This window comes from Amblyomma americanum, chromosome 7 (assembly GCF_052857255.1).
Source record: "Amblyomma americanum isolate KBUSLIRL-KWMA chromosome 7, ASM5285725v1, whole genome shotgun sequence".
NCBI classification, from domain to species: domain Eukaryota; kingdom Metazoa; phylum Arthropoda; class Arachnida; order Ixodida; family Ixodidae; genus Amblyomma; species Amblyomma americanum.
Window position 1 is genome coordinate 27,299,007 of NC_135503.1, and position 27,262 is coordinate 27,326,268.

General features: G+C 44.4%; 1 protein-coding gene across 1 annotated transcript; it reads left to right on the top strand.

Moving 5' to 3' along the window:
* Positions 1-26,845, top strand: LOC144098728 (solute carrier organic anion transporter family member 74D-like). The gene is made up of 12 exons (XM_077631566.1): positions 1-237; positions 6,055-6,170; positions 8,986-9,376; positions 10,791-11,119; positions 11,606-11,692; positions 12,178-12,354; positions 14,271-14,435; positions 15,053-15,248; positions 17,123-17,267; positions 20,719-20,894; positions 24,953-25,017; positions 25,874-26,845. Exons 3-12 carry the CDS (start codon positions 9,084-9,086, stop codon positions 26,245-26,247), a joined length of 2,007 nt encoding a protein of 668 aa, XP_077487692.1. The 5' UTR covers positions 1-237; positions 6,055-6,170; positions 8,986-9,083; the 3' UTR covers positions 26,248-26,845.
* The last annotated feature ends 417 nt before the right edge of the window (positions 26,846-27,262 follow it).

A 27,262-nucleotide genomic window follows, 5' to 3' on the forward strand; every position in this document is an offset into this window, starting at 1 on the left:
GACCCTGTCCTCAGCTTGCTGAGTGCGAAGGGTTCCAAATTCCGGTGGCTTGTCCAAATGCGGAAGAGTTCTAGCGACCGCCACAAGGATACTAGAGCACGCTGTTTCAAAGCTTACAAAAGCCCCTGTGAAGAAGTAAATCCCCGAAGGATGCAGCATTTTGCCGCAGGAGTTCCATGCGGGCGTATGTAGAACCCTTCCCAGCGATCATAGAAGACCCTGAAAGCTCACAAAGAGGTAAGCTGTGCCTTCTGGTTCCTGTTTTCTGCTACCTGCACATAATTTTGAAGCGTACATATTGGTTAAAGCACAACACTTTCTTGCGCAATGTGCGCTCATTATTTAACTGACAAATTTAATGCAAATAAAAGTGCACTACTACATACGCAAGAGTGTTCTCTGCTCCTGGGAGTAAATCTACGGCTTGTGAAATCGAGAAGGTGCGTTTAAACTATGAGCCGATATGTGCGGTGTCAATGAGACCTTTAGCGCGTTAGCACACGTCGCGCGTTTTCCAGTTTCGGGCATACGTACGTGCTTTGTGGCAGGCGGCCCACCTGCCTACCGGGTTGTGGGCAACCTGCCAAGTGTACACACCTGGCCGGACAAGGGTTCACTTGGGTGAAGGCCTTCAAGTTAAATATCCTCTGGGTAAAAGGCTTTAGGTGCAAGGCTATTATGGTATGGGCCACTAGGGCAAATGCCTTTAGTTCAAAGGTCTTTATGGTAAAAGCCTTTAGTGTGAAGGCTTTTAGGTCAAAGAATGTTTTCTCATTCACAGCACATAGGGACCTTAGGTGACATGGTGGACATGAGAGAGGCCTTTGCCCTGCAGTTGGCGTAGCCAGGCTAATGATGATGGTGATGAAAACTAGTGCTACTGCACGGTATTCCGCGCTTAGCCCCGCTAAACCATCTGCTGTTTTTTTGTTCGGCATTTCTGAGAGCATTCTACGCATGCATGAGCGTCATCATAGGGGCAGAAATGGTGTCTTTTGGATCCGGTGATAATTGTTACCAGCTGCAGACATCGAGTGTTTATCATACCAGCGGCAACGCTTGAGTGGCAGAGGTTAGTGATCCTTGCTTTAGTTTAGTTGTGGCACTGCAAACGAACCTCGTCAAATTGCCTTGGAATCGCCTCCAGTGTTCTTCATATCGGTATTGGTAGAATTTCACCGTATTACTATAATTCTCAGCTACGTTACAGTAGTGTTGACCTATATTTCTGAATCAATTAAACAGACGCTCCCCATCGAGGCAACCCAGTTCTAAAGTGACAACTTGTAGGCTTGACAGCCACGGGTTCTTAGCTTGGTTGGAACCACTGACATGCTTTTCCAGCCATTTCTTTTATACTTCTCAGTAATTCCTGCTGGGAATTACTTCATTTGCACCCCCAACAGTTCAATGAGTGATAGGTTGTAACTGCACTTTTTCTCATTATGGTTTCGGCTAGCCTAATCCTGTGGACAAGTCCGTAAAAATAACAATTCTTCTTCCTTACCATTGCCGATATGCTGAAAAAATAAAAGCCTAATCGATATGAATCTCTGTGGCTTATGCCGCCTTGAAACACAAACCGCCTTGAAGAAAGGTATAACGGAAGGCCAACAAAGCATCGGTCCTGAACTATAGCTTTTGACATCATGCACATCTAAGAGTCATGTGAAAAGTTTCATCTTTTTTCCCACACAACTGTAATATCTATTCACTCTGCACAAAAGTTACTGTCCAGGTTACGAAGTTATGGCCGTTGACATCTAAGCTAAGCAAGGAGAATAGGTATCTCCAGCGGCGACTCAGCGACAAAGCCAATAGGCTGTTGAGACCGAGCATTCGTTTCCTGACCACGACTGCATGCTTAGGTGACGCTAAAGTGCGAGAACAGTCATGTAGCCAAATTTCAGAGGCCGTTAAATAGCCTCACCTGCTAAGAAACAATCCGATGCCTTCACCACGGCGAGCGCGATAAACAACATGCATATAGCAACTTGGAAATTTTTATTGCCTTTATAATAAATGAGGATGCTCATTATGGGGGGCGGGGGGTCCAGCAAGACTTTAAGGGGCGTCGGGGCCTTCCGTTAGAACTTATCCTGATTAAAACGAAAAGTTGAGCTAGTTCATTACTCCACACCCTGATTACTCTCATTACTGCGCACAAACGTGCCTTACTGGCCATGTGGGAAAGCCTTCATGAAAATGTAGTCTCTCGCTCTTTCTGAATAACGCAAGATGTTAAGAAGAGAATGCGGTGAAAGAGGTGCGACCACCAACGGTGACTCGTTCACTCCTGCTTTAAATCAATGAAACGAATTACAGTTAGGCATCCGTTTTGTTTTCCGTCTCATATCCTGCACTGTAGACGGAAATGTCTGCGAAAACTCAACTCATATCTTGTGGCTATACGTAGTACAGAAATAATAAAGCCGTGCTCGCATTGCTGCTATTGTACTCGTTATCTTCACTGCTGTGATTATTACTGCAAACATGAAAAAAGGCGCAGGTCAGGAAAGAAAAAACGATCACTGCCTTGTAAAGAGACAGCGTTTAAAAGATAGGAGCCCAAAGGTTTGCCGAGCAATTCACATGATTGAGATATTATATACCGAGTATTTCTTTTTATTCTGCACAGATTTTACTTTTCAAAGCCGTGAAAGATACGTCAATGTGGCCTGCGCATGTGGACTGTACGGCAAGTCGGATTTTATAGACGTGATAGAGTGAAATTGAAAGACGATCAGTCAATTTTATAAGTTTTGGTTTTACGGCGAAAAATTATATTCTGAGAATGACGAGCGCCCGCATCAAAAACAAACCAAGTTCTTATAACTTCTTAATAGGCATCTTGGTTCGAGATATCCAGCGTCAAAAGCGCTTTTGAAAGCTGGTTAAGTTGGCTTTCCCGCAATTAGGAATTAATAAAATGGTGCCTCAGCACGTGGAATGGTACCGGAAATCACATAAACACATTCTACGTCATAAGACACATAAACTGCGTCTGTATCAGCTGCATTAAAAATTCGAGCGACGCCATTTTAACATCATGGAATGAGGAAAAGCCAACTTCAAGAGCTTTCCAAAGCGTGTTTTTAACTTTAGATGTCTCGAAAAACGGTCTCAATTCTTAAAATTTGACAACTGCCCACACGATAGATCCAGACGGCCTGCAGTCTGGCAGTACGTTTACCTTGCGTCCTGGAAGGAAAAAAAATTAATTTGGTTTGATATGAGAAAGGCGTGCAGCGCACAGCGCGAGACACATGCGCATACTTTCAAAGATCGTACTTAATTCATTTTGCTGCAGCTCTTCTCCGGGCAAACTCTCATTTCAATAAACTACGTTTAGTCACCTCGCATCGCGTATCGTTCACCGCCGTGTACGGGCAGCCGAATGACAGAATCTTGACGGCCAGGTGGATGACCTGCTTTAGTGTGGAATATTAAAATCTTCGACTAGTCGTTAAACCTCCGGTCGTCCTTCTGCAGAAAAAAGATGGCTGCGTATGAATTTTACGTTATCGGCGCCTTAGAAAGGCAAACCAAGAGACGTTTGTCCTCTGCCCGTCTTCGTATTCACAGATTAGTTAGTTTTAGTTAATCGTACTTTGTTCCATTTCTAGAAAGTGCATGAGGTCCACGGTGCCGTACAATCTACTGCTCATACCGCATCGACATGTCTTTCATGGTATTTATAACAAAAATCTGCATGGACTAAAAAAAAACCTGTTTGCATACGTTAGTATTCGATGAAGCGTCCTTAAAATGCCATGTCCATATCATGTTATGGCCTTGAAGGGTTTAATGTCCCAAAGCGGCTCAGGCTATGAGGGACGTCGTAGTGAAGGGCCCCGGAAGTTTCGACCACCTGAGGTTATTTAACGTGCACTGACATCGCACAGTACACGGGCCTCTAGAATTTCGCCTCTATCGAAGTTCGACCACCGCGGCCGGGTCAGCAGCCGAGCGCGAAAAACCACTGAGCCACCGCGGCCCATATAATTTTCAAAATGGCATGCAATCGCACCCAGTAAGTTATTTCGTGCTTCGCAATGTTACGTGTTGCCATTAAAGTAACGCCAATTTACGAGGGGCTTATAACGCATTCTACATTCAAAGGTGATGAAACCGTATTTAACCTCGAATTCCTGGCATATCACGTACGATACGCGATAAAAGTGTCAACTGTTTTCATTTATGTTTGCTAAAATTCGTTAATTTCTCACAGTAGTGAACAAGATACATTTCCCAACATACTTTTTCAAGATAAAGCAAAACTTTCAGGAGCCAGAGATGCAGTAGACCTGTAAAAAAAATCGCCCATTGCGAGAGCTATCCCTACCGGCAGGACAACCTCACATACAAATTCGCAAACTGAATCCTTGGAGGGCTTTAGAATGATTTTGACTTTGATATTGATTTATTGCACGTCGAGAAGCTAGCTGAATTAGCTAATTTTAGCTATTCAGTAACAATATACTATTTCTAAGTTAATTTATTACTTTCTACATTTTTGCAATTTAGTGACCAGCAACCCCGAAGTGCTTAAACTTCGTACATTCGATGTTTTCAGTGCCTTGATATTAAAGGCTTAAAGTCTCCGTGCATCTAGGTGCGAAAGAGGGACACTAGTAGCACCTAGCGACAAAACTTGACGATACGATGGGGCATTCTCTTTGGCCCACATCCAAACATTCAAAGGAGTTGCTGAAAGTGAAGCAGTCAGGTCCTGATGTTTCTACGATTCTCTCTTCCCAGTGCACGCCAGCGATTACCACCTTAACTCTGTAATGCGTTGATAGTGAAAATCTTCAAGGCAATAATGGATAAAAGTTGTAAGCATCGAGGACTTTTTCATTACTGGCGCGAGCGATGCAGAAATATTGGAGACCTGCTAGATTTATAGAGAAAACTGTTATCACTGTGAATCACTATTCCACAAGAACAATAAAACCCTCCCAACCTTATTGATGATGTCTTAGATGCCGTATTATCAATGAGAATCTTCATTCTGTCCTATGGGAAGTCCTGTCAAGTGTACACTGTTTTCTTTCATATGTTTCTCTGTAGGATTGCCATGGATTTTGCCTGGACTATTTTGTTGGTTTTTTTTGCAGTTTTATTTTAAATTATTTTCATTGTTGACCTTTTTGGTTGTTTCAATGTGTGCTGACTCGTGTCATGCTGCCAGCTGTTGTCAAATATGGGGGCAGTCGCCCCGTCAAGCTGCTCTTCGCAGCAGCTTTTTGCGGCTGCTCCTTTTCCTTGTACCGAGGGAAAAATGAGCTCATTATTATTATTATTATTATTATTATTATTATTATTATTATTATTATTATTATTATTATTATTATTATTATTATTATTATTATTATTATTATTATTATTATTATTATTATTAGAAAATTTCAATAGGGTCAATTTCTAGACGGCTAAAAAAACTGCGCTTGTTGTGAACTCCTACACATGCAATAAACCAATAGAAAAGTTCAAAATCGGTCCATCATCTGTTCATGTAGCAGTATACCTTTTGGAACTTTAGGTTGCTTTGCACTGAGGGCAAACGTTTGCAATGATGGTCCCACAACAGGCCTCCTGAATTTCTGAAAGCTGACGTTTGTTTCGAGAAATATGTTGTGAAATGTGAGCCTTATAACTCTGAGATGACCTTGTATTTTATTCCGGCACAAACAAAAACTATTTACATTTCGTAGTGTCTATCATATGTGATAACCCGAAGATAACGGCTGTAATCACTCCACCTTCTGTGTGCACAGCAACCCAATTGTTTCATTGTACGTAGTGCTGTGCTCGGGTACCACACCCCATTTACGAGGCATGTAATAATACGACACATGTAACAGCCGCTGTTTCACCGAATTCATCTACCCACGCCGCTGTATCACGTCTCCCGCATGCCAACTCTGTGCGCGTCAGCCCAGATCAGCAGCGCGCCTAGTTATCATCCCGGCATGCTGATAAGGGGTCCGAGTGCCGTTCGAGTGCTTCGACCGGGACCCGAAGCGTGTTTTCTTTTTCCGTGCCTCACAGGCCGGAGACACGGCACAATGTGGTATCTCGTTCCCTGATAATCGGTGTGGAAATCGGCAGCACCCTGTCGGGACGCCTTGACTGCTGCGAATGGGCCGGCCTGACGTCGCCATAAAGTAAGTGAGCCTTCTAAGACGCTAAACGCTTTTTAGCAAACATAAAGGAGGGCTGTAGCTGAGCAAGAAACCTTTTTTCGTTCAGGAGGAACGTCCTTCTGCACTGGGACGGCTCTTTGCCGCGTATCAGCACTGAGTGTGCCTCGGAGACTGAACGGTGTCACGCTGAGATAGTAACCATTGCTTCAGCACTCGAGGTTCCCTTGGTAGCTGCCTTTGACTTTTGCATAACTTATGCTACCGCCTCACTCGTTCTGCTTTTGTGAGAGTTCACTGAAGTAGCTAGGCGCTACACTAAGAGAAATTGATGTCAAATTTGGCGCTTTATTACTCATACTGTCGAGCGTACAGACGTCAGGAATAGTCGCTTTAAGTAACAACTTTTCCTTGCTGCATTGGAGGAAGGATAATGGCAGGAGGAAGAGGAGCAGGAAAAAAGGAGTTGCTGCAGCATATGGGTTCGGTGTTTGCGTTCCAATGAAGAACAGCACTAGTGTTTTGGTTACTATGTAACCTCTCCAAAATCTTCCAACACTCCGGTTCAACTTGTATACGTATCGGTTGGCTTCAAAAGTTTTGACAGGTCAATAATTATACATATAGTACCTAGCATAACGCTTCAAAGCAGCCCTCGCCACACTTCTACCACTCAAATACCGTTGGTCAAGAGTAGAGAAATGATGTCGAATTTAGTCTCTAGGCACGCGGTACTACCCTGCGATCATTAACTTTAAAAAAGCTGCTTCTATACAGCTTGTAAATTTGAACATACAGAGTTTTTGCTTGTTTTATCCTCAGGTTTAGCGGGCAGTGAACGTACCGTTCCAAATCAAGGTAGAGTTTACTGTGAAGCCTACTGCTTAAGGATGTTTTCAACTTGACGCACATCTTTTCTATTTTATGTATATTTTTAAAATAACCCAAAGACAATGTTATGTTTCCTGCGTCATACACGCGTGTCCCAAATGTGCCACTTCACTGTGATTTTAAAATTTACTTATCGTTATGACTGAAAATGTGTATAACTGCCAGGTTGAAAGGCAAGTCGCCAGGGGTTCATTAATTACTCTGAGGTTGTTGGGGAATTCGTTGAGGACAAAGCTAGTTCTGGAAGAAGTCCGTACGCTTTTGCCAAACCCTTTCCTGCCAGGATCGGGGGGCGTGTTTGCTGATATTGTTGCGGCGTGACACTTTTGCAAGTGCACTTATGGGGCCCTTCCGAGTGCTTCTAATGGCTTCTCCAAGGTACTGATGGCGCCGCCCTGGGCCCTAACCTTCCCACATCTACTGTCACCCGCTGCCCAATGTCCTCATTGCTCGAAATAGCCCGTAAAAGCTTTTCCCTGACCTGCCATTGAGCAAAAAAGAGACAAAGTTTACCTTTCCATTAGCTTTATCCTAGACCAATCTTGTAGCAATTACATGCTGTCTACACCATCAATATGTCAAGCAAAAACGGCCTGAGCACTTGCGTCTTTTTTGTTGTTTGTTTGCACACTATCGTACTGCACACTCTGTTCTGATCGATAGAAAGGACTAGTTTCTATAGAGGACAACATACCACCGAAGGCCTTTTGTACATCGCCACTCGACACAAAGGCATCTACAGCCTTGCTCAAAAGTCTTCAGGCCACATTGTTTGCCCCTTAGCCGTGTAGTTTACGGCTACCGCACACCCGAAATTCCAGATTGTCAAAAAGGGCGTGAAACTCTTGTCCTCAACTTTCCGGACATTTTGAGTTTTATATGCACTGTAGGTACGAGACTGAACAGCTCAAAAGGCAGCCCTGTGGCGTGAGGACTTTCGACAAGGAATTTATATGTACAGTTAACTTTGAGGAGAAAGAAATCCCCCGCGAAAATTCATGAGCAAGGGATAAATACGAGAATGTGGTGCCAACAATTTTGTTTTTGTGCGTGGCGCACAAAAACAAAATTGGAAACGAATGACCCTTCCTTTTTTTTACACATCACTCTCTAAAAAGGACTAAACGTTCATATCGAGTAACCATTGTTTATTCTCTGCAGCTTCAATAATTCATCGTCCATCAAGGCGTTTTTTTTTCCTTCTGTTAAAAGTTGGAAGCAGCGGCTGTATGAATGGGTGCTTTCAGGTATAAAATAACGACGCCTTAACTCTACATGCTGCCAAGCTTTGGAGAGAAAAAAAAAATCTATTCTTCAAACCTCCGCTGAAACAGGCCCGGTGTATATCTATAACGCGCTACATCTTATGTTTAATCCGCCAAACAGTAACTCAGAACACTGAACATCGTAGTAGACGGCCCCTCCTTCACGATGAGCTTCTTATGTCCTTGAAGCCAGTTTAAGAGTGTCATGTTCTTGATTCCGTCGTATTGAAAACACGACATTTGTAGCCGTACATTGAACCTAGTACTACGTGATTGCACTTATCAGCGCTATCAGCGATCGCTACGTAAGCGCTGTACGAGAGGTGTGGTGCTTAGAATTTGCACGGAACACAGTTAACAAGAATGGTTCAGCGCATGCGCATAGTAGTTCTTGTCTGCCTTTGTTAACACTCCGTGTAAATTACAGGGAGCGCAGCTCTGCTGCAATGCTTTTCGAACTAGCTCAATTCCAGGCACTTTTTACGTCAGTGCCCCAAGGCTTCTGCTTGCAATTACAAGGACGCTATTGCGTTCATATATGCTCGTAGAAGTCATACGCCGAAAATGAATCATTAAAAAAAATTCTCGCATTTTCCCAAGTACCTGCTTTCTTCTAATCGACATTTCGAACTCACTTTCTCTGGTTGGCAGTAACCCCGTTATGATATCTCTGACTTTTACAGCCGCCGTCATTGCTCATGCGCCGAAAGAGCCAGCTGAGCACAAATTTTGGAGAAAAGTGAAAGGGGCTGTTAACAGCGTTCTTCGCAACTGCTGAGTCATGGCTCCAACCGCGGAGCGCGGTGGCAGCTCTAAGGAGGCGGAGAAGAAGGGGGCACTGCGAACCTTCCTGGCCTTCTTCACTAAACCGGTGTGCTACATGATCTGTTTCTCTGCCCTGGGTATCCTGCAAGGCTGCTACTACTCCTACCTCATCGGCGTCAACACGACGCTGGAAAGGCGGTTCGCCTACGGGAGCCGCACAGCAGGTTTCGTCTTTTTCGCCGACAACTTCGGTCCTATTCTTCTGGGTGTCTTCATCGGCACCTACAGTCCAAAGAGGCACCGGCCAAGGTAGGGAGCCCTTATTTTTGCTCACCCTGAACGAGGCGCTGAGTGTGATATAATCGTCTACACTGCATGAAGGAATCTATAAAGGAAGCGGAGAAGAGAAATCAATTTATTTGCAGACACCATCGTCATGTCTACTCCTCCTAAAGGAGGTGAAAAGTGGGAAGGTTTTTTTTAAATTACAGATAGTTACTTCAGCTAGCGACTGCTCTTAAAGAATAAGAAGCTGAATTATTGCATCTTAGCGTGACTATTCAGCGTTGTTTGCTTGTTCTGCGGCCGATATATGTGTATTGACCTAAAAGGTATGGTGTATATGTTGCAAGAAACGGCCTGAAAGAATGAGTATCATCTATTCCAAATACAGCTACTTTACGTGGTGCCGTGGCATCATGGTTCAGCCTCTCCTTGCACTGATGACGACTATAACTAACTGTAACGTCAACCAGGTTGCGTCTACTGTATACAAGACACTCGCCATTAATTGACCTCAAAGTAACCCTGTCCTGCTCCAGCCCCGGCTCCCGCTACTTCAGCGAAGTTCAAAATCTCATTTCAACATCTGACCTCTCCGGCGCCTCCGATTACCATTTTCCTGCCACCTTGGCAGCAACTTTTCTAACCGAGCAGACCATTGCTTATCGCTTGTTCGCATTATACGTCCTGCCTCCGATGTCCATTTCCTTCATTTAAGTTCAGCTACGGTACAATAACTGGCATTTGTTTACTAACCCACGGGTCTTTCGTTCTTAAACTGTGCGTTATAGCACATCTGCAACTTTTTCTTTTCTAAGGCATTGCCCTGTTCTTGGTGTAATTGCAATGCTCCTGGTTAGTGTGCACTTGCACCGTGAACACGGGAGAAAAAATTGGTAGGAGTTTAACTTAGTAAAACCCAGCAGATGTGCGGAAGCAGGTGGTGATTCTTCAATTGCAGGAGGCACTTAATATCCGCCATAACGGCATGATGCGAAGTGTTTTATGGTTTAATGTCCATATATGCAGAATTGCTCATTCTCTACTTAGCATTCACAAATGGCGGCGAGTCCTCATACCATTGCCAGCGCAGTGGGGCAGCGGTTAAATGATGTGCCACTGCACTGGCAGGTGACTGTCCTGTCACAGCCACCTGTAGGGATTGTGCGATTCGAGTTGTTCAAGGACGCACTGACGGTACACTCTTCAAAGCCTGGCGTAGTGAAGCTTTCGCTTCAAAATGTATGGAGATGAGTATGACTGGTGGTGTGTCCAGTCAATACTCATTTCTATATATTCTTTTACGTTCTATATCTATTCACTCTACACGCACTATCCTATCCAATCCTAACTAACTAGCCAATCCTGCACCCGCCACTATGCATTTCCTTCTTAAGCTTAAGATTACCAGGCCCAAACAGCTGCTGGCTGTCTCCTGCAGATGGGTGGGAGGCGCAGCTGTGCTCATGGGGGCCTCGTGCCTTCTGGCCTCGCTGCCCTACTGGCTGTTCGGCAAGGCGGACGAGGCGTTCAGCATGACGGACCCCGAGGTAGAGTCGGACCTGAACCACTTTTGCCACGACCAGGAAGAGGACCGGCGCTACCGAGAGCTCAACTGCGCCCAGTCGCGCAAGACCGAGACGCTTCCGGCGCTGCTGCTGCTGGTCAGCTGCAACTTCCTCACGGGCATCGGCACTGCCGTCTACTACTCGGCAGGCACAGCCTACTTGGACGACCTCATCCGCAAGAAGAACTCAGCCGTCTACATGGGTGAGGGCAGGGATCCAGTATTCAGGAGTAGTAACTCAACCATAAGCTTCGCTGAAAAGACAAAACAATGAGTGGTTTGGGAGATAAGCTCCCACAGAATGTTCGTCAATCTTCCGGCAACAAATGCAGCCGCTGTTTAAAATCCTATTTTTCAATCGCCCTCTCGACTAATTCTATCTGCGTACGCAGCGGTTAGGAAAAAATGAGATCGCCTCTCATATTAAATAGCACGCGCGCACGATTGTGTCTACGTACTTGTCTCTGGTACCAGTATTTCCTGAGAAGGGCAACCTCCACTCATGATTTTCATGCTTCCTGTGTCTGCATGCTTTATAGAAATTCCTAGATGGGAAAGGAAAATATTCTGCAGGCTGAGCGTCACCAACCTGCCTGTACGCTGAGCTGCCACACTTAAAGATAAAACAAAATAAAATTTTATTTATGGCGTTAAGAAAATATTTTCATTTTTCCCCTTTTCTCGAGCAGCGATCATGACAGTTGTTCGTGGATGTGGACCGTGCCTGGGATTCATCTTCTCAGCCCTCATTCTCGCAATCTACGAAGACCCATATTGTGAGTGCCTACTCTTGATACATTTGACTGCTTTTCTGCACCAGAAATGAATCTCTTATTCCACAGTCGGGATCGACATTATCATTGATATACCACGTACGCCGCAAGTAATCTTATCTCGGTGGAACTAAAATTGTTCCTTGTCGCAACTGTCTTTACACTCCGAACGATTAGCGAAGAGGTTGAAAGCTCACATTATGCTTTGAGAGCTGTAAATGCCTTTTTGGTACAGCTTGTTTATTTAATATACTTTATACTTGGATTAATACGTATCATAATCCTAAACATATAAGTAAGCATTTTACAGGTTTCTTGATGCCTTGCTTGTTTTATCAATCATGAGTTCTGAGCTAGTTTCCAATTGGATGCCGGCTTCTTTGCTGCAATATCATATGTTGTTTAATGCAGTTGTCACTGCTCAAGAGCTCGCGTATTGTTCAGCGTGGGAAAAATTACTACAGCGTTACTTTTATTCGTTCCTTCAGACGACCCAGGCTTCGCGGACGAAGACCCGCGTTGGATAGGAGCCTGGTGGCTAGGCTTCTTCATTCTCGGCTTCCTGCAGCTGCTATTCTCCCTGCCGCTATTCTTCTTCCCAAGGCGTCTGGCTGAAGATAATTCTGACCAGCCGACTGAGGAAGAGCAAGACATGAGCCTAAGAGGTTTGGCAAACATGCGACACTTATTTCAAAGGTCGCATAATTTTATAAACGGTTTTATGGTGCTGTACTCGAACATAAAACCAAAAAAAAAAGAGTCAGAACGCGTTCGGTATTACGCAGCCTTTGTCGAAAGTCGGCCGATGACTGTACCATTCGCCACGCAAATGGTGTTGAGTCTTGTTTGTTTTCTGTATCACTATCAGCGCTTCAAATCTGAATACTATGAGAGTACATCGTTCTGAACCAAGGTGTTCATCAAAGCATCATTCTAATCCACAGAACTTTATCCTTCAAGTTCGAAGTGCCAGAGAGCCGTAATGCTCCATTTGACGTCACCTCCGATTTGGCATGCAGTAACGGGACAGAACACATGAGCGAAAAATCACACTATTTATGAAAGCGCAAAAATCTCAAACAAGAACATGGCCACTTCTTTCTGTTAAGGCCTGAAAGCCCTTATTGCATGTCAGTCTTTACCAGAGAGGAAATGAACATCGTGATTCTAACATTATGCGTACTTCAAATGTACTGTTGGTTTACTTATAATGTTTGTGGAACACAAATATAAGGCGCTTCTTTTACATCACTGAACAAGTTAATAATCACCGCCATCATCACTGGTTATTGTGTAGGCTGATATGCTTATATTAGATTGTAAGAGGATTATATGTTATTACAGTTTTTCTTCAGTAGCGAAAAATGAAGATCTTAAAATGAAACTATTCCAAATTACTTTGGTGCTGTTTTTTTTATATTTGAGCTAGCACAGCAACAAATAGCATTTAGTCCGTTTTGTGCAGTTATCTTTAATTGTGTGAAAGACCAAATCGAAGGCCTCGAGCCACCACCTATTTCCACCGGCCAGTTCCTATTTCTTCCGCGAAAGTTGTTAGAAAATGGTTGGCGCGAAAGTGTTAGACATTGGCTAGAAGTTGCTCATTTGCTCCCCCTTTTTCTTCCCATGTTTTGCTAATAGTGACGCTAAACGTTTTGGCCGGAAAGTGGTGGCTAGTATGAACACGTTCACATCGAACTTTGTATGATAGCTCCAGTTAGTAATGAGTACTTGGCGTGTAAACGGTATGTTCCGAATTTGCGGCAGTGGACCGCAAAGGTAAAGCAACAGTGGACTGTAGTAAAAGCAACTGCTAGATCCAGCAGGGCAGCACAACATTTTGTGAAGCTGTAATGCCGGAATTAAACGACGGCTAGACGCTGCTTTATTTCCTGACTATCTATCATAAAACGAGAAAACGCTGGAGTACATGAAATCTCTAGTTAGCAAGATCGCTCATAAACTACTTTACATGTGTTTTGAGAATCAAGAACGCGCAATCAAGTTTAAAGAAATAATTAGTGCGGAGCATGTTTTTGAAGCGAATGCTTCACTACGCTAGGTAGAGCCGCGCTTAACGTGGCATTAAATTCGGCCTTCACTGAGTTAGAGGTCATGCATGGCTATAAGTCGCATCACAGCTAAGCCCTTCAGCCTAATCTTGTGGAGCATCTTGGTGCCGCACCACATGGTCATGACCTTGAAATTTGACCGTACGATAACCTTTGACTTTTGGGTGATCTTTCAGTCTTGCGTTAGGGAAAGGGGGAGGGGGTCATGTGATTAGTCGCGTGAATGACGTCACGTAACTATTGCTGTGAAGCTTTCGCTGAATAGCATGTTTAACCATACTAAACCTCTACCAATTTTATTCAGCGTCGCCGGTATGCTATATCAGTCCTGATTGCTGCATGAAGTTAGACCATCTGACACGTTGGGCAAGTATATTTCTGAGTGTGTTGCCAGCTTTGTGTCGTTAAGATGGTATATCACAAGAAGCGTCACCTCACGTCTTCTTGGACGTCTCATGCCAGGCATCAGTTATGTGATACTGATGCCGGTGCCTTTATTTCTTTTGCAGAAGCGTTCGAAGCGTCCAAGAGACTTATCAAGAACCCCATAATAGTCGCTCAGATGGGCGCTCACGTCTTCAAGTGGTTCGGAGTCCTGGGTTTTTGTACGTACGTGCCTAAATACGTGCAAGAGCATTTCCAACAGTCACCCAGTGCTGCTTCAGTCCTAAGTGGTATGCATGCATCAAGCGTCACTTGCTCTTTTGCTGTGAACTGCATTTTGTTCGATTTTTTTTACCGTGTCTTCGCGTGACCTCCGACAAGTTTTTTTTTTCTCCTTTTCGCGCTGACTGACCCTCTGTAGAAAATTTCAGACCTTCAATGCATTTAATGGCTTCAGAATGACAAACGGTTAATGTGAAAAAATGGCATCATTTGTTTTATAAAGCACAATAATTACAGAATTACACATCACGGTACCTGTTGTGTTCCGTCCATGTTTTCATTATAAGAAGGATGTCGCTTCCACATGCACTCTACCTTCAGTCTAAGGTGTCATTAATACCATGCACAGTAAGGAGATATACTGAGTGAAAAACATTGCAATCAAACAAGGGATGCCCTTCATATACAAATAAAAAGCTCCAATTAGCTCAGCTCATCGGTTCCGCAGCAGTTGCTATTGTACTGATGGTTTCGTTTTTGTGCGTGTTGTTTTATTTATCGCATTTATTTCTCTTCCTTGCAATGAATTTCGTGCATAGTTTTGAGACAAGAACTTTACCTGTGGCGAAGAAATTTTGGTGATTTTTGTTTAACTGATTGTTTATGTCGCTGCCTTTTTCCGTAGGAACGTTCCCGATCGGGTGTGCCATGGTAGCCACACTGGGTGCAGCGTTCTTGATGAAGACGTTTCGGCCTTCCGCGCGCATACTAACAGCCATCATCTTCGCTACGGAGCTTATCACAGCTCTAATATTTATCTCACTGATGGCTTTCAGCTGCCCACAGCCTCCTCTGAGAGAAAAAGGCGAACTCCGATCAAGGTATTTTTTATCTTGCCTCAAAGTTGACATTAATTCTTTTAGGTGCAGGTATATTGGCGTTTCAGTTGTGTACAGATGCAGTGCAAGGGTCGACACATTGCAATAGGCCTGGCGACTAATTTATATTCACTGCATCTCTTTTTTCTACTTATCCATTTTTTCACCTCACCGAGCAATGCTGTACGGGTGTTCATGCTGCTATATACGCTGCTCTTACTAAGTACATTGAATCCGCTTGGCATAAAGAACCCGCATGTATTAATGGCCGTTTCTTTTTTCGGCTTTGCTCTTAAACCAGTACCTTCCTTCCTTGTCCGCAGGCTCAAGTACTTGTTGCACCATTTTGCGTGCATAGCTTCCTTCTGCGGCAATTATGGCTTTACTAACTGTGCAGAAGGGTTTCTAAGTACCATATTTTGCCTTTACGTATCATAAAATGGCACTGAGGACTAACTGAAGTTGACCTGGATCCGCAGCGTACTGCGTTCTGCCACAAATAGAGCACTCTAACAGAAAACGAAGATTTTATAAGCTATAACAGAAAAAAAACAAAAGAACCAGATATCGCCATTATCGGCTGAATCATCAATTATAACGTGTATGTCAACACGGATTTCTTGCGCTGAGTCGGGAGGTTACCGCATACATTGCTATTCACTTCAAAATGGCGACAATCCGCTCTTTTCGGTACTTAAGCACTTCATGAGTTTCAATCCATTGGCGAAAAGATTTTAAAAGCAAATTGTGTCGCCGATAAATGCGTCTTTTATTGTCTCACAAAGAGCGACATAGCCAAACTGAGCGAGAGAATAAATGTTTGCTTAAAATAATAATTCGATGCAGTCGTCCTTAATTAGCGTCCCTTTAATAAAAAGAAGCTTTTTTTCGCGGATATGAATTGAAACTGAAAAAATTAAATGGTCGCATTGAAACCATGATAGCGAGTCGTTAAGTAGTCAGTTATCACCTTTTATACTTTTGGCTCTACTATGATCGGCGAATTTTACTGAGGTGCAAACCTGAAGGTTTCCACAAAAAAAAATATAATACGCGAGGAGTTATAGACGCTGTTACGTTCCAAAGCTACAGCGCCAAAACGAGCAAAACGCAAGGACGCAAAGATGATGGGGTGGGCACTAACTTTAAACGTTTTGTTTGCGGACCCCTGTCTACGTCTCTGCTTCTGAGCAAAACGACAACGAAAGATCAGTGACAGCAGATTGCAAATCCTATCATCGCGAATCAAGACAAAGCACGTTATTTTCACTCAGGACTAACGCCATGTCACTGAAAAAAAAATGTCGCCTCTGTTTTCATTGTGAGACATTTCTTAGAGTTCCCGCGCACTTCTATAAAGTTCACGTGAACTTCTATTTCAATACAGGTTCGACATCGGACACACAAGAGTGGGCTGGTAAATGTGGGCATTTGTTGTAAAGTTCACGTGAACTTCTATTTCAATACAGGTTCGACATCGGACACACAAGAGTGGGCTGGTAAATGTGGGCATTTGTTGTCCCTTCATGATCGCCCAGGCGCTCATCAAAGCATCGGCCGTTTTGCCATGTAGAGATTGGGGATATGCTGGGGATAATTTAGCCAAATCTGTGCGTGTGTACTGAGGCTACATATTAGTCATCCGTGGAGCGAAGTGCTGAAAGTTAGCGTCCCGTTTCCATTTGCGTCCTGTACTTGTTTTTTGGAGCCGTTCTTGTTTCCTGAAGTATGAACCAACCAACCCAGCAACATGTGCGGCTCAAATCGTAGTCCACTTAGTCTGTTTTCTCGCGTCACAGTATTTGTGAATAACATCGTGCTAGTATTACATCCACTGCACCCCTGTTCCGAAACGCCACCGTTCTTTTTCTTTTCAGATTAGACCTGGTCAACAGCTGCAACCAAAACTGCTCCTGCGCTACCGAAGTGTTCCATCCCATATGCGAGGGAAAGACTACGTATTTTTCTCCTTGCTTTGCCGGATGCGCCACCAAAGGACCGAACGGCACAGCAGAGAGAGGGGTGAGAATATTGTCTTAAATATTATCGTTATTTATTTTACCTTTCCTACGCCTTTACGCAGAAGGAACAAAAATTGTTACGAAACTTAATGAATAACTCATTATTAGTTATCACGGATCAGCTGAACATATGTCAAGAATGCACAAGCTTGGTTACCTGGTTAATGTTCCAATTTGCCTGATTCTAAGTCCCAGGTACCTTAATCGCTAAAGCAAGGTTGGCGCTTGCACGCTATTCAATATCCACAGCTTCCACTAAGTAAACCGAAGGTTTGCACTAATTTAAGATTAATGTACTGGCGACAGCGGGGCTGACATTTTTTCCATATCACGTTTATCAAAGTGAAATATAATATAGGGCTTGATGGGATATCGCCCGTCTATAGAAGCGAAAAATGCAGAAATGATAAACCTACACTTGCAAAGATATGAGTAATAAAAATAATAAAGATAAGCATTGTAGCCATATGGCTGCGCTTCGGTGGATGCTGATGAGTAATTAGTCTCTTATTAAAAAAAATGAATAATCTTTGCCGTCGTGTAAAAAATTCCGTGCCAATACGGTAGCGCTGCCGATATAGGTGAAACTGCGACTTCAGGTGACGGCTGAAACAGCACCGAAATGCTTTGACTCTGTAGAGCGGACTAAATACGACACACCACTGCCCGGGACGAAACCTTTATCGTCGCCAGAGGGAAAAACTTTTCTTCGCACCGTCTCCTAGAATCAATGCGCATGCAGAACACATGCACGCTCTTCACAGGACACGTAGAACGCTTCCTGAAATAAAATCCTCCTCCCTCTGCAGTCTCACCTCTATGTAAGCCATCACCGTTGCATGCAGCTCGCGTAGTGAACATAGGACACCAAACATTGTGCCATGTAGTGGTGGCGGCAGTCCGGCAGTCGGGAAGACTGCGAAAAGGGCTTCCAGAAGAAACTCTATTGGGTTGACTACAGCCCACAAACAACAGAATGACATGGCGGCGCCGGTAGCAACAAGCGTGCTCAGCGGTCGGCGAACAGAATGCCTGCCGCTCTCGTCCTTGTTCGATTTAAAACTGACGAAAAACTTTCGAGCTACGGCGTGCATAGTAACACCAACAGTCTCAAAGAAGTAGAATCAGTTCCTGTTGGCTGCGATCGTCCGAAATAAATCTGGTCGCATCTTGCGTCACATAAAGCCGCGTGCCGGTGGCATTGAGCATGAAAAAATTAACAATACAAAGGTTTGCGGCATTGGCGTTTAATTTTTATGGTTTTTCTTGACCAGTGTACGTTTATTATTTTATCAAGGTGCGTTTATGTGCGTCTATGCGGCGGGTATAGCACCCATTGAGAAAACATTTTACTCTGACACGCCTAGTGCAAAAATGCATGCGCCTTGCCAGTCAAAAAACAGACCAGAAAGGTTTCTGTCGTCGCAACAAATTTTGCACCATTTTTGGCCAGAAATTTGTAGTAACGTAACAACAATTTTATGCGGCATTGTGCTGTCGTTTGTTGTAAAAGCAGAACAGAAAAGTACTTCAGAAACAAACTACGGAACTACTGAACAATACTAAGAAGAATCTATACTTAGGACAAAGCGTTTTGTTGTATTTCGGGCACGATTCTATCGCTTTTTTTATTCGGAGTTTCTCATGAACCCCTCACCTACAGAACGCTAAAAGCAACGCCCGAACGCGCAGTTCGAGCATCGTGCTAGCTGCTTCCCTTATAACATTGCTCAGGACGACGACGGATTTTTCTGCTCCCTGTGGAGTTTGAGTGAATTAGAAAAAAATGAGTGAAGAAGTTTCACGTGGCTTCTACGTTGTGTGAAGTAGTCTCTGACGTCGTATCCACCGTTCGAAGGTTGAAGCCGAAACCAGAACAACTTGATAAAAACAAACTGAATTATAAATTCTTTAGCCAGGGATGTAAATTTCGCGTGGTGCTTACCGGTGTCTCACGCACCATTTTAAAGTAAACACCGAACCAAAGGTTCTTTTAAGTAACTCTAGCGTAGTTTCTAGCAATATCATGAGATGGTTGCTTAAACCGTGCCACCAGCTGGCACGTCACGTTGTTGAGCCTGACACAGATTCCCTTTGGTAGGCTGGTGAGACCTTTCGTTCAGTGATGAAACGCCGTCTTGAACCACATGCATTGCGCCGACATCTGCAGTGGAGAGGACTGTTCTAAAATTTCACCTGAATTAAGACTTCGATGTGTATAACCAGCATTGGACTCTATCATGTGCCAAAGGACACAAAAATACTTTTTTGCGGCTAAAGGAGTCCATGCTTCAAAAAAGCAGTGGTGTTAAAGGGACTATGCAACGAATAAAAAGTCACTTGTAAATGTTTTCAATGCTTAGAAATGATGCTAAGAAGCATTCACACAAAGTACGAGTCTTCAGAAATGAGCCGGCAATTTATTATGAACTTTTAAAAACCGTGTTTTTCAAAATTCGCGGGCCGTTTGGTGTACTCGTAGTGACCGATTTTGGAACTAAAATCGTGGAACAAAGACGTCACTGTACCATGACGTCGCCAGGCCACCACGCGCTCTCATTCGCTGGAGCCACGGCAGCCACGACGTCACGGGCACACTTCCAGTAGCCGTGAAAATCGTCTGCTCGTGCCGCCGCGCGACCCTCTCGGGCAAGCGCCAGCCAGGGCACATCCTTCGCGCATATGGTTTCAATTTTCCTCTGCCGCCTCATTCTGTCGGGAGTTCCGGAGCCACTCACACGGCTCTTCGTGCGCACGCATAGGGCTCGATGCCCATCGCGGCCGTAAAAGCGAGCAGTCGCACCTCGAGGTCCGGGTTTATTGCTGCTAATTGCCACAGATGACAAGCAAAGCAACCCGACGCGCGCCGCAATCCAGGAAGGAGAAGAGACCGGAGAGATGCCGCCACACCGCCGACGCTGCTGCTGGGGGGCTAGGAGCGACAACCGAAAGTTGCAAAGCGAACGTCATCTGATGACGTATTCAAAGGCAGGCGGGGCGCAGTCCCAGACCTGTTTTCTTTATTTTTTTCTGGTGCTCCTCGTGTACGAGTTGAAGGGGGAGAGGAGGAGCGTAATTTTTAGTCGTCTATATCTTCGCTGTTATTGACGCTAGCTCAAAAATTCTTGCACTGGGGTGACAAGTGATCGAATGCCTATCTCTCGCCTGTTTTACGTAATCTCAATTAATTTATTGCATAGTCCCTTTAACGTCCTACCTAAGGAACTAAGCTGCATCGAGGCTCCTATAGAGCTTCGCAAAAATGCTCGGTTTTACGTCGTATATAATCGATAGTAACAACAAACTGTACGAGCCGTTGGATCCCTTGTTTAATACACACTTACTTCTGATTCACACTCTAAAATTTTTGTGGCCGGCTTACTGCTCGTCCGGCTATGAGGGGCCCAAATTATATAGCAAGGCTTATTCGTTTGTTTTTTTCTTCATTTCAGACATACGACAACTGCAAGTGCGTGGACGCCTTTGACAATGACGGTCCGGCTCGGAGGGCTAAAGACGGGTTCTGCGAAAGCGACTGTCCTTTCCTGACCTTCTACATTATGCTTTTGTGCATCGCCTTAGGGTTCTCCTTCAGCACGAAGGCGGCACAGATTGTCATTCCACTCAGGTAACTCTTCGGAAGCATAGAGGAATAATAAGAAAACTGTCTAGGGTAACTCTCGATGTTCCTAGAATTCTGTGGAATTATACCTTGTCCAATAAATTACTCCATTTTGCCATTCTGCGCGCTGGAAGCGACGCGTTACTATTCTAGATCATGCACACCCAAAAATTCTGGAGAAAAGCGTTTTTGAACGGGAAAGACTTTATGAGCGCCATTTTTTCATATATTGTAAGACTTCACTACAACAATCAATATATCTGCTGATCTCCCGTCGCCAGGCTTTAATTTTTTGCTATTAACACTTTTGCTATCGTCAAAGGCGTTCCCCATTGGCTTTCCATGGCGGTTTTAAATGCTGACACGAGTGATGGGAACACTATAAAAGAAAGATTTTGCTACATATCAGAGGACTGCATCATTACTTTCAATATGTCCATACCACTACCTTATAGCTTTCCAACTTTCAAAATTTCTGTTTGAGAATCTTTGACATGTTCCTGAAACTTTTTGGTCATACAATTGCTGGAAATGTTACAACTTTAGCGGGGTTTTCGTTGCACTAAGGTAGAGCTTCTAGGTAACCTCTTGGCTAAGAGCCTCCATTTGTCACCAGTCTCACTCTCTGCATGTCATTGCGATGTCGCAGTGCTCCTATGAGACGTTAGTCGGTGCGTGCTTCAAATGTAAACGTACCTTGATAGGCCTGCATATGCTGCTGCCTAGTGTCAGGGAAGCTAGTAGAAAAACTGGTTACGTATTTGCTTATCGAATAAGCAAATAGGCTATTACTTCTGCTATTAAAATTTTCGCTTGGACGATGTGAATATTATCAGCTACACTTTATTTAGACGCAAAACCAAAACCTTCCCAAAACATTTTTTTATTCGCATTATAAATTGATTAAGTAACAAAGAAGAGGTCAAACTTGGCCATGCTGCAGGGCATGTAGCTATGCCGCACCGCATACTCCTTAGCTCCGAGTATATTTGAGCGATTGCTACGCACGAACGTAAGCGCAAAAACAGCAAGTGGTTTACTACGTGCAAACACGTAAGTCAAGAACATTATTTTACACCTATTTACTTTAATTAAGACTTTGACTTCAGTGAAGAAAGCATTCATTTAAGAAAAATAGACAGCCGCGTATCGCTCAATCACAGCCTCTTCTTTCAAGAAACGGACATGTCGCGCCATCTATGCGAAATTCTGCTAAACACAAGTACGTTGGGCTGACAAGAGATGGCGCGTAAATCCCGAACAAAAGAAGTATGGTCTTCCGATGGTAATTATCAGAGAAGGGGGCCGCACTACCAAGCTTCTGTTGTAAGTCATCTGTGATCTGTGGCATGGCGTTCTTGCATTGCTTCGGCGCAGTGGCCATAACTCGGCACACTTTGTGCGATCCGCTATTTTACAGGCGGAGAAATTCATGCAATTATGGCGACGTCCGGATTCTATCAAAGAAACTGTGATGAGCGGGTTTATCAAAGTGGCTCCCTGGACCACGGAAGTTTGGCGCGATGAACTCGACCTCGGCGGTCAGAAATCAGGAAATAACGCGGCTGTGAAAGTTCTAATTGCAGGTTATGGTTTATGGGGGTTTAACATCCCAAAGCGACTCAGACTATGTGAAACGCAATTAGTGGTAATGAAAGCACGGAAAAGGGCTCTCTTTTACGTGTGAGTTACCTGTGCTTAACCACCTGCAGTTTTTAGACTTGAACATCATGCTCGGAGAAAGGTGTGTATGCTGGTGCTACCGCCCTAGAGCCAAGAAAGATTTTTTGCCTTATGATTCGGAATCGCCCAATCAAAACTGTTAAAAGGGCCATTGCGACCCTTTGTCTAGAATCCGCACTCGTCAGTCATGCCCTCACATGATGCAAGAGAACTTTCGGGGTGAGGTAGCCAGACTGCGCAAAGCAGGATTCCGTGGCCACTTGTTGACAGCTGTGACCGAGGCACTGCAATAAAAATTCAAGGGAAGGCCAAAGAAGACACGGAGACCAGAAAGATTCGAAAACGCCAAACCAGTGTTTATGCCATACGTCCACAAGGTTTCCCAAACCTAAAAAGGGTGGGCAACAAGTAAGGCGTCCCGATGGTGTTCTCTGCGCCGTGTAAATTGGCCAAGATGTGCCTTAAGGTCAGCACTAGTGGCCCTGCAACTTCTGGCTGTGGAATCAAACGCGCTAAGCACCTTCGTTCGGTGTGCCACGGGTGTTGTCTATGAGAACCCCCTTTCTTGTGGCAAAGTGTATGTTGGCCAAACTGTGCGTTGTGTTAATGAGCGCGCCAGGGAACATGAAAGAACGTTGGAAAACGCATCAGATTCATGCATAAATCTCATTACCCGCTCATTGCTGTTCTTGCAAAGATGAAAACGATCAGAACTGTAAGGCACGACTTGACAAAATCGAAATTCTGACGAGGAGCAAAGACAGATTAGCTCGGGAAATATCGGAAGTCTTTTTTTTATCAAGGCGAGAGGCGACATGTGTGTCAGCACCACTTCTGTCTCCCTGAATGCCAGCGAATTCACATTGCTTAAAACTAGACAATGAAATGCAATCTGCTGTTCTTAATCTGCACTGCTTTATTGCTGTCATCTTGGAAAAAATTCATTCGTGCGCAAAAGGTTCGTGCTCAAAACAACATCTGGAATCCCAAGTAAACAAGGTTGAAAAAATATTTTCTGTATATCAGCTGATCCCAATTAACGATCACACCTTAAAGTGCCCCTGAAGAGGTTTTCACTGAGGGCAACAAATGCGAAAGACCTGCCAATATTTAGTCACCCCAGAGCTCTTAGCTCATACCAGTTGGGAAATTGCGCTTCAAAAAATGGCTAGTCCCAGGGAGCTACTTTTCGGTTGGTGGAGTGCATGTTAGGAGCTCTCCTTTTGAAACGGGGTGGTGGCAGGTACCACCATGTTTGGTGTTTTTCTTTTTATATTTCTTTTCACAATCTGGCAAATTTAACGGTGTCTTCCATAAATTCGCAATCTTGCTTTACATATAAACTGTATTGATTTCACGTTCGACCAATTGTTAATCCTGAACTAGTAACCTTAAGCCACTGCCCTGCTTTTCAGCCAATAATCTTCCAATCTGTTTTTGCTAACATCTACCGCAGATTCATTTACATTGCCTTTGTTATACCTAAACCTTAGGGCCTGAGAGAAAGTGGCTATGCTGGTATAAACATCTGGATGGATACTGACACATTCTAGTAGAATAACGGCTTGTTTCACACTGCATATGTGTCATCTTGGACAAAATTCTATTTGTCGCTTCGCGTTCTCTGACACCCTGACCGCTTTTCAAAGTGTAGGGCGGTGCCACTTGTGTTATCATACATAGATTCCTCCCTGATTTTCCTTTTCCATTTTCTTTACAGGTTTTTGAGTCTGCTTTTTCTCTATTAATTCAGCTCTTCCCACTGCATTTTTGAACTGTCATTTAAAGCTCTTTATTTCTCGGTCCTAGTTTCCTGCATGCTGATTGGATAGTTTTCTAGTTCTTTCCACCACTGCGAGTCAACGCTCTTTCAGTGCAAGTATCCAGTCGTACCCCAATTTCCTCAGGCGGGTTTGGAATCTGTCATAAGAGACATTTAAAACTATGATTCCGTATATAATAACACTGTTTCATGTTTATCACCCTTAAGAAAGTACGTAGAAGTTGTTAGAGGAAAATAAAAGAGCAAGTAATTGTCCCACTCAGAATAGGCCCGTTATCTGCGCCGTGAGGAAAGACATAGAGGGGGAGGGGGGGGGGGGGAATGCAAAGAGAAAGAAGGGCTGGCCCGTAAGTTCATTATTTGAAGCTCTGACTGCACCGTACCTTAGAAACCTTTTTAGCGAAAGCAGTTTTTAAGTAAGTTTTTTCTCAATTTTATTTGAGAGTATTAATGTAATTTTCCTCGATTTCTATGTTGCGCAACAGCAAAAGAACTGTGCTGCATGTTTATGGACGTCATTTCGGGCATTAGTTTATATATTCTACAGCCTTTTATGCGACTTCAAAATCGCTGAAAAAAATGTTTCACTCCTTTTCAGATGTGTTGATCAGCAGGACAAGGCATTTGCACTCGGATTCGCTGAAGGAGTCCTTGCACTGTTCTGTAAGTAATTGCGAGTTAATGAAAATGTCATTTCGCCCATGCTCATCACAAGCATACCATGATACATAGTTATCTGCTGAGATGGCTATGAGGCATGATGTTTTGGCGACACCTTTTTAGCTCCATTATATCAATTGGCTCTGAACTGTCTGCGCTTCGTTCTCATTGCTCAGACATACACCACTGTAGCTGGGCAGAATTAATCCCTCCTTGTCCCAGAAAAGGCAGCTTCGCTACCCTCCCGTTCTTATTATCAGAACTCCTGTTCTTATTATCAGAACTTAAACGACGGCTTGGAGATCTTCTGTGCTGCATAAAATCTCACGTTAACAAAAAAAAAAAGTACAAGGGAGACTATAATAAACGCTGATGTGCCCAAGTCTGTCATGGTTGTCTTCAAGACAGCATCTGAAGCCGTGTTTGCGTCCATTGTTGTGTAACTATAACATTTCTTTTTGTGCTCCCATGAACGCGAGAGTAAAAGTGCCCCCTTTGTCAACAATAACCGGGCACAGGTTGTGTGTTTCTTAGGCGCGTAGCTAAGCACTTAAGGGGAGCCCTTGTCCTCGTTTTGACACCTTTCAGCTTTTAGGGGTGCCGTAACGGCTCTGGTATACGGTTGAGGAGCAAAAACCAGCTGCTCGGTTACCTTTGACAAAGGGAGTACAATGAACCGCCCCACAGCGTCGCTACGCAGTGGGTTGTTTAACTTGTGTAAAAGATACGTCACAATTAGGTGCATCATACCACAGGCTTCGCCTTAGCCCCGCTAGAATGTCTTGTGGTTGGTGCACACAGCCTGGGCAAATATGGGCAAACACCTGGTGCCCTTCTACATGTGCTATTAACTGTGCAGCGTTCCTGCCCTACCCGTTGGTGTACGGCTCATTGGTGGACTCGACGTGCGTGGTGTGGGAGGAAAGCTGCGGCCAGCGGGGAAACTGCTGGGTGTACGACCAGCGCACCTTCAACTACTCGCTGCACGGAACCACCTTCGTCCTGCTCATGGTTGGCGTGGCACTGAATTTCGTAGTCTTTCTGCTGAGCGGTCGGCTGGGCAACCTCTACGGCCGAGAGAAGCGCTTCTTGGCCGACAGGAGCCGTGTACCGCCGCCGGGAGAGGCGGACCTCCACTCTTCGTCCAGGAGGTCATCGAAGGGCTCCTTCAGGAAACTGACGAGGAACGAGATATTCCACATGGTGCCAACAAACGACCCCGACGAGGAGTGAAATTAACACCCCGAGGGGTGTATCCTCTGAGAACACTCGGCAAGAAAGAGAGTTTCTGCTGTGCTCTTGGTTGATTGACGCGGGAAAGAACTGCTTGCAGACTGCTCTGCGTAGGAGCTGACAATTTCTCAGTGCATTTTTTTATCTCGTTGGTGCTTGATAGATTGAAGGGTGATTTCTTTGAGAGACAATCTAAAATCTGAATCAGTAAGCTGCAATAGGATCAACCTTGAGGAACCATAGTTTCTGGTGCGTCACGAGCATGCCCTGAAAATGGTTTCTCTGGCGGTTTCGTTTCATGAAAAACAATGAGTGGCAACGAAACAGGCTCTTGAAGGACTGCCTGTACAAAGCTAGCCTGCAGAAGTGGTTTCTGTTAATAGTGTCCTGACTTCAGTGTTACCACTGAAAACCACGCTGGACTGTATTGCACCAGCCATGCTCACGAAATCGTTCCTTCTACCAGATTCTGAACTGACGGAAACAGGAAACTGTGTTTAATATTTTCTTCGGTTCCTTACGAATGCCTAGTCCGTGCGTATGAGGTATGTTACGTGCATTTCATGTGGTGCATTATTAAAATAACTTACGTCTCTTGCTTGTGGCGTGGTTTTTCAGCTTGTCTAGCGTTCCCACATACCAGTCCAATTTTAAATTCTTCAGTTCTTTATTTCATTCCCGTACAGACGGGTTGCTAAAGATAAAGAGCGGTTCGCCCGATGACGGCCTCAGCAGCGGTCACTTTATCCCTGCGAACTTCTCATGCGCCCACCTTTCTTCCTGCCACCCCCTGCTACGCTTGCGTTCTCTTGGAATCAACAACGCCACCCTTAAGGGCCAGCGGTTATCTTGCCCTCGAAATACAAGCCCTACCCAAGGCCACTTCTTGATTTTGACTAAAACGTCGTTAACTCACACTTGTTCCCTGACCCATTTGTCCTATTCCTGTCTCTTAACGTTACACCTGTCATCACCGTTTCCGTAGTTCGCTGCCTTGTGCTGATTTTAAGTTGAA

Bases quoted from the DNA above. Each gene is read 5' to 3' on its own strand.
- LOC144098728 (XM_077631566.1), top strand. From the start codon at position 9,084: ATGGCTCCAACCGCGGAGCGCGGTGGCAGCTCTAAGGAGGCGGAGAAG. The intron at 12,355-14,270 runs GTTTGGCAAACA...TTTCTTTTGCAG, and splicing joins GCAAGACATGAGCCTAAGAG to AAGCGTTCGAAGCGTCCAAG. The intron at 25,018-25,873 runs GTAAGTAATTGC...TTAACTGTGCAG, and splicing joins AGGAGTCCTTGCACTGTTCT to CGTTCCTGCCCTACCCGTTG.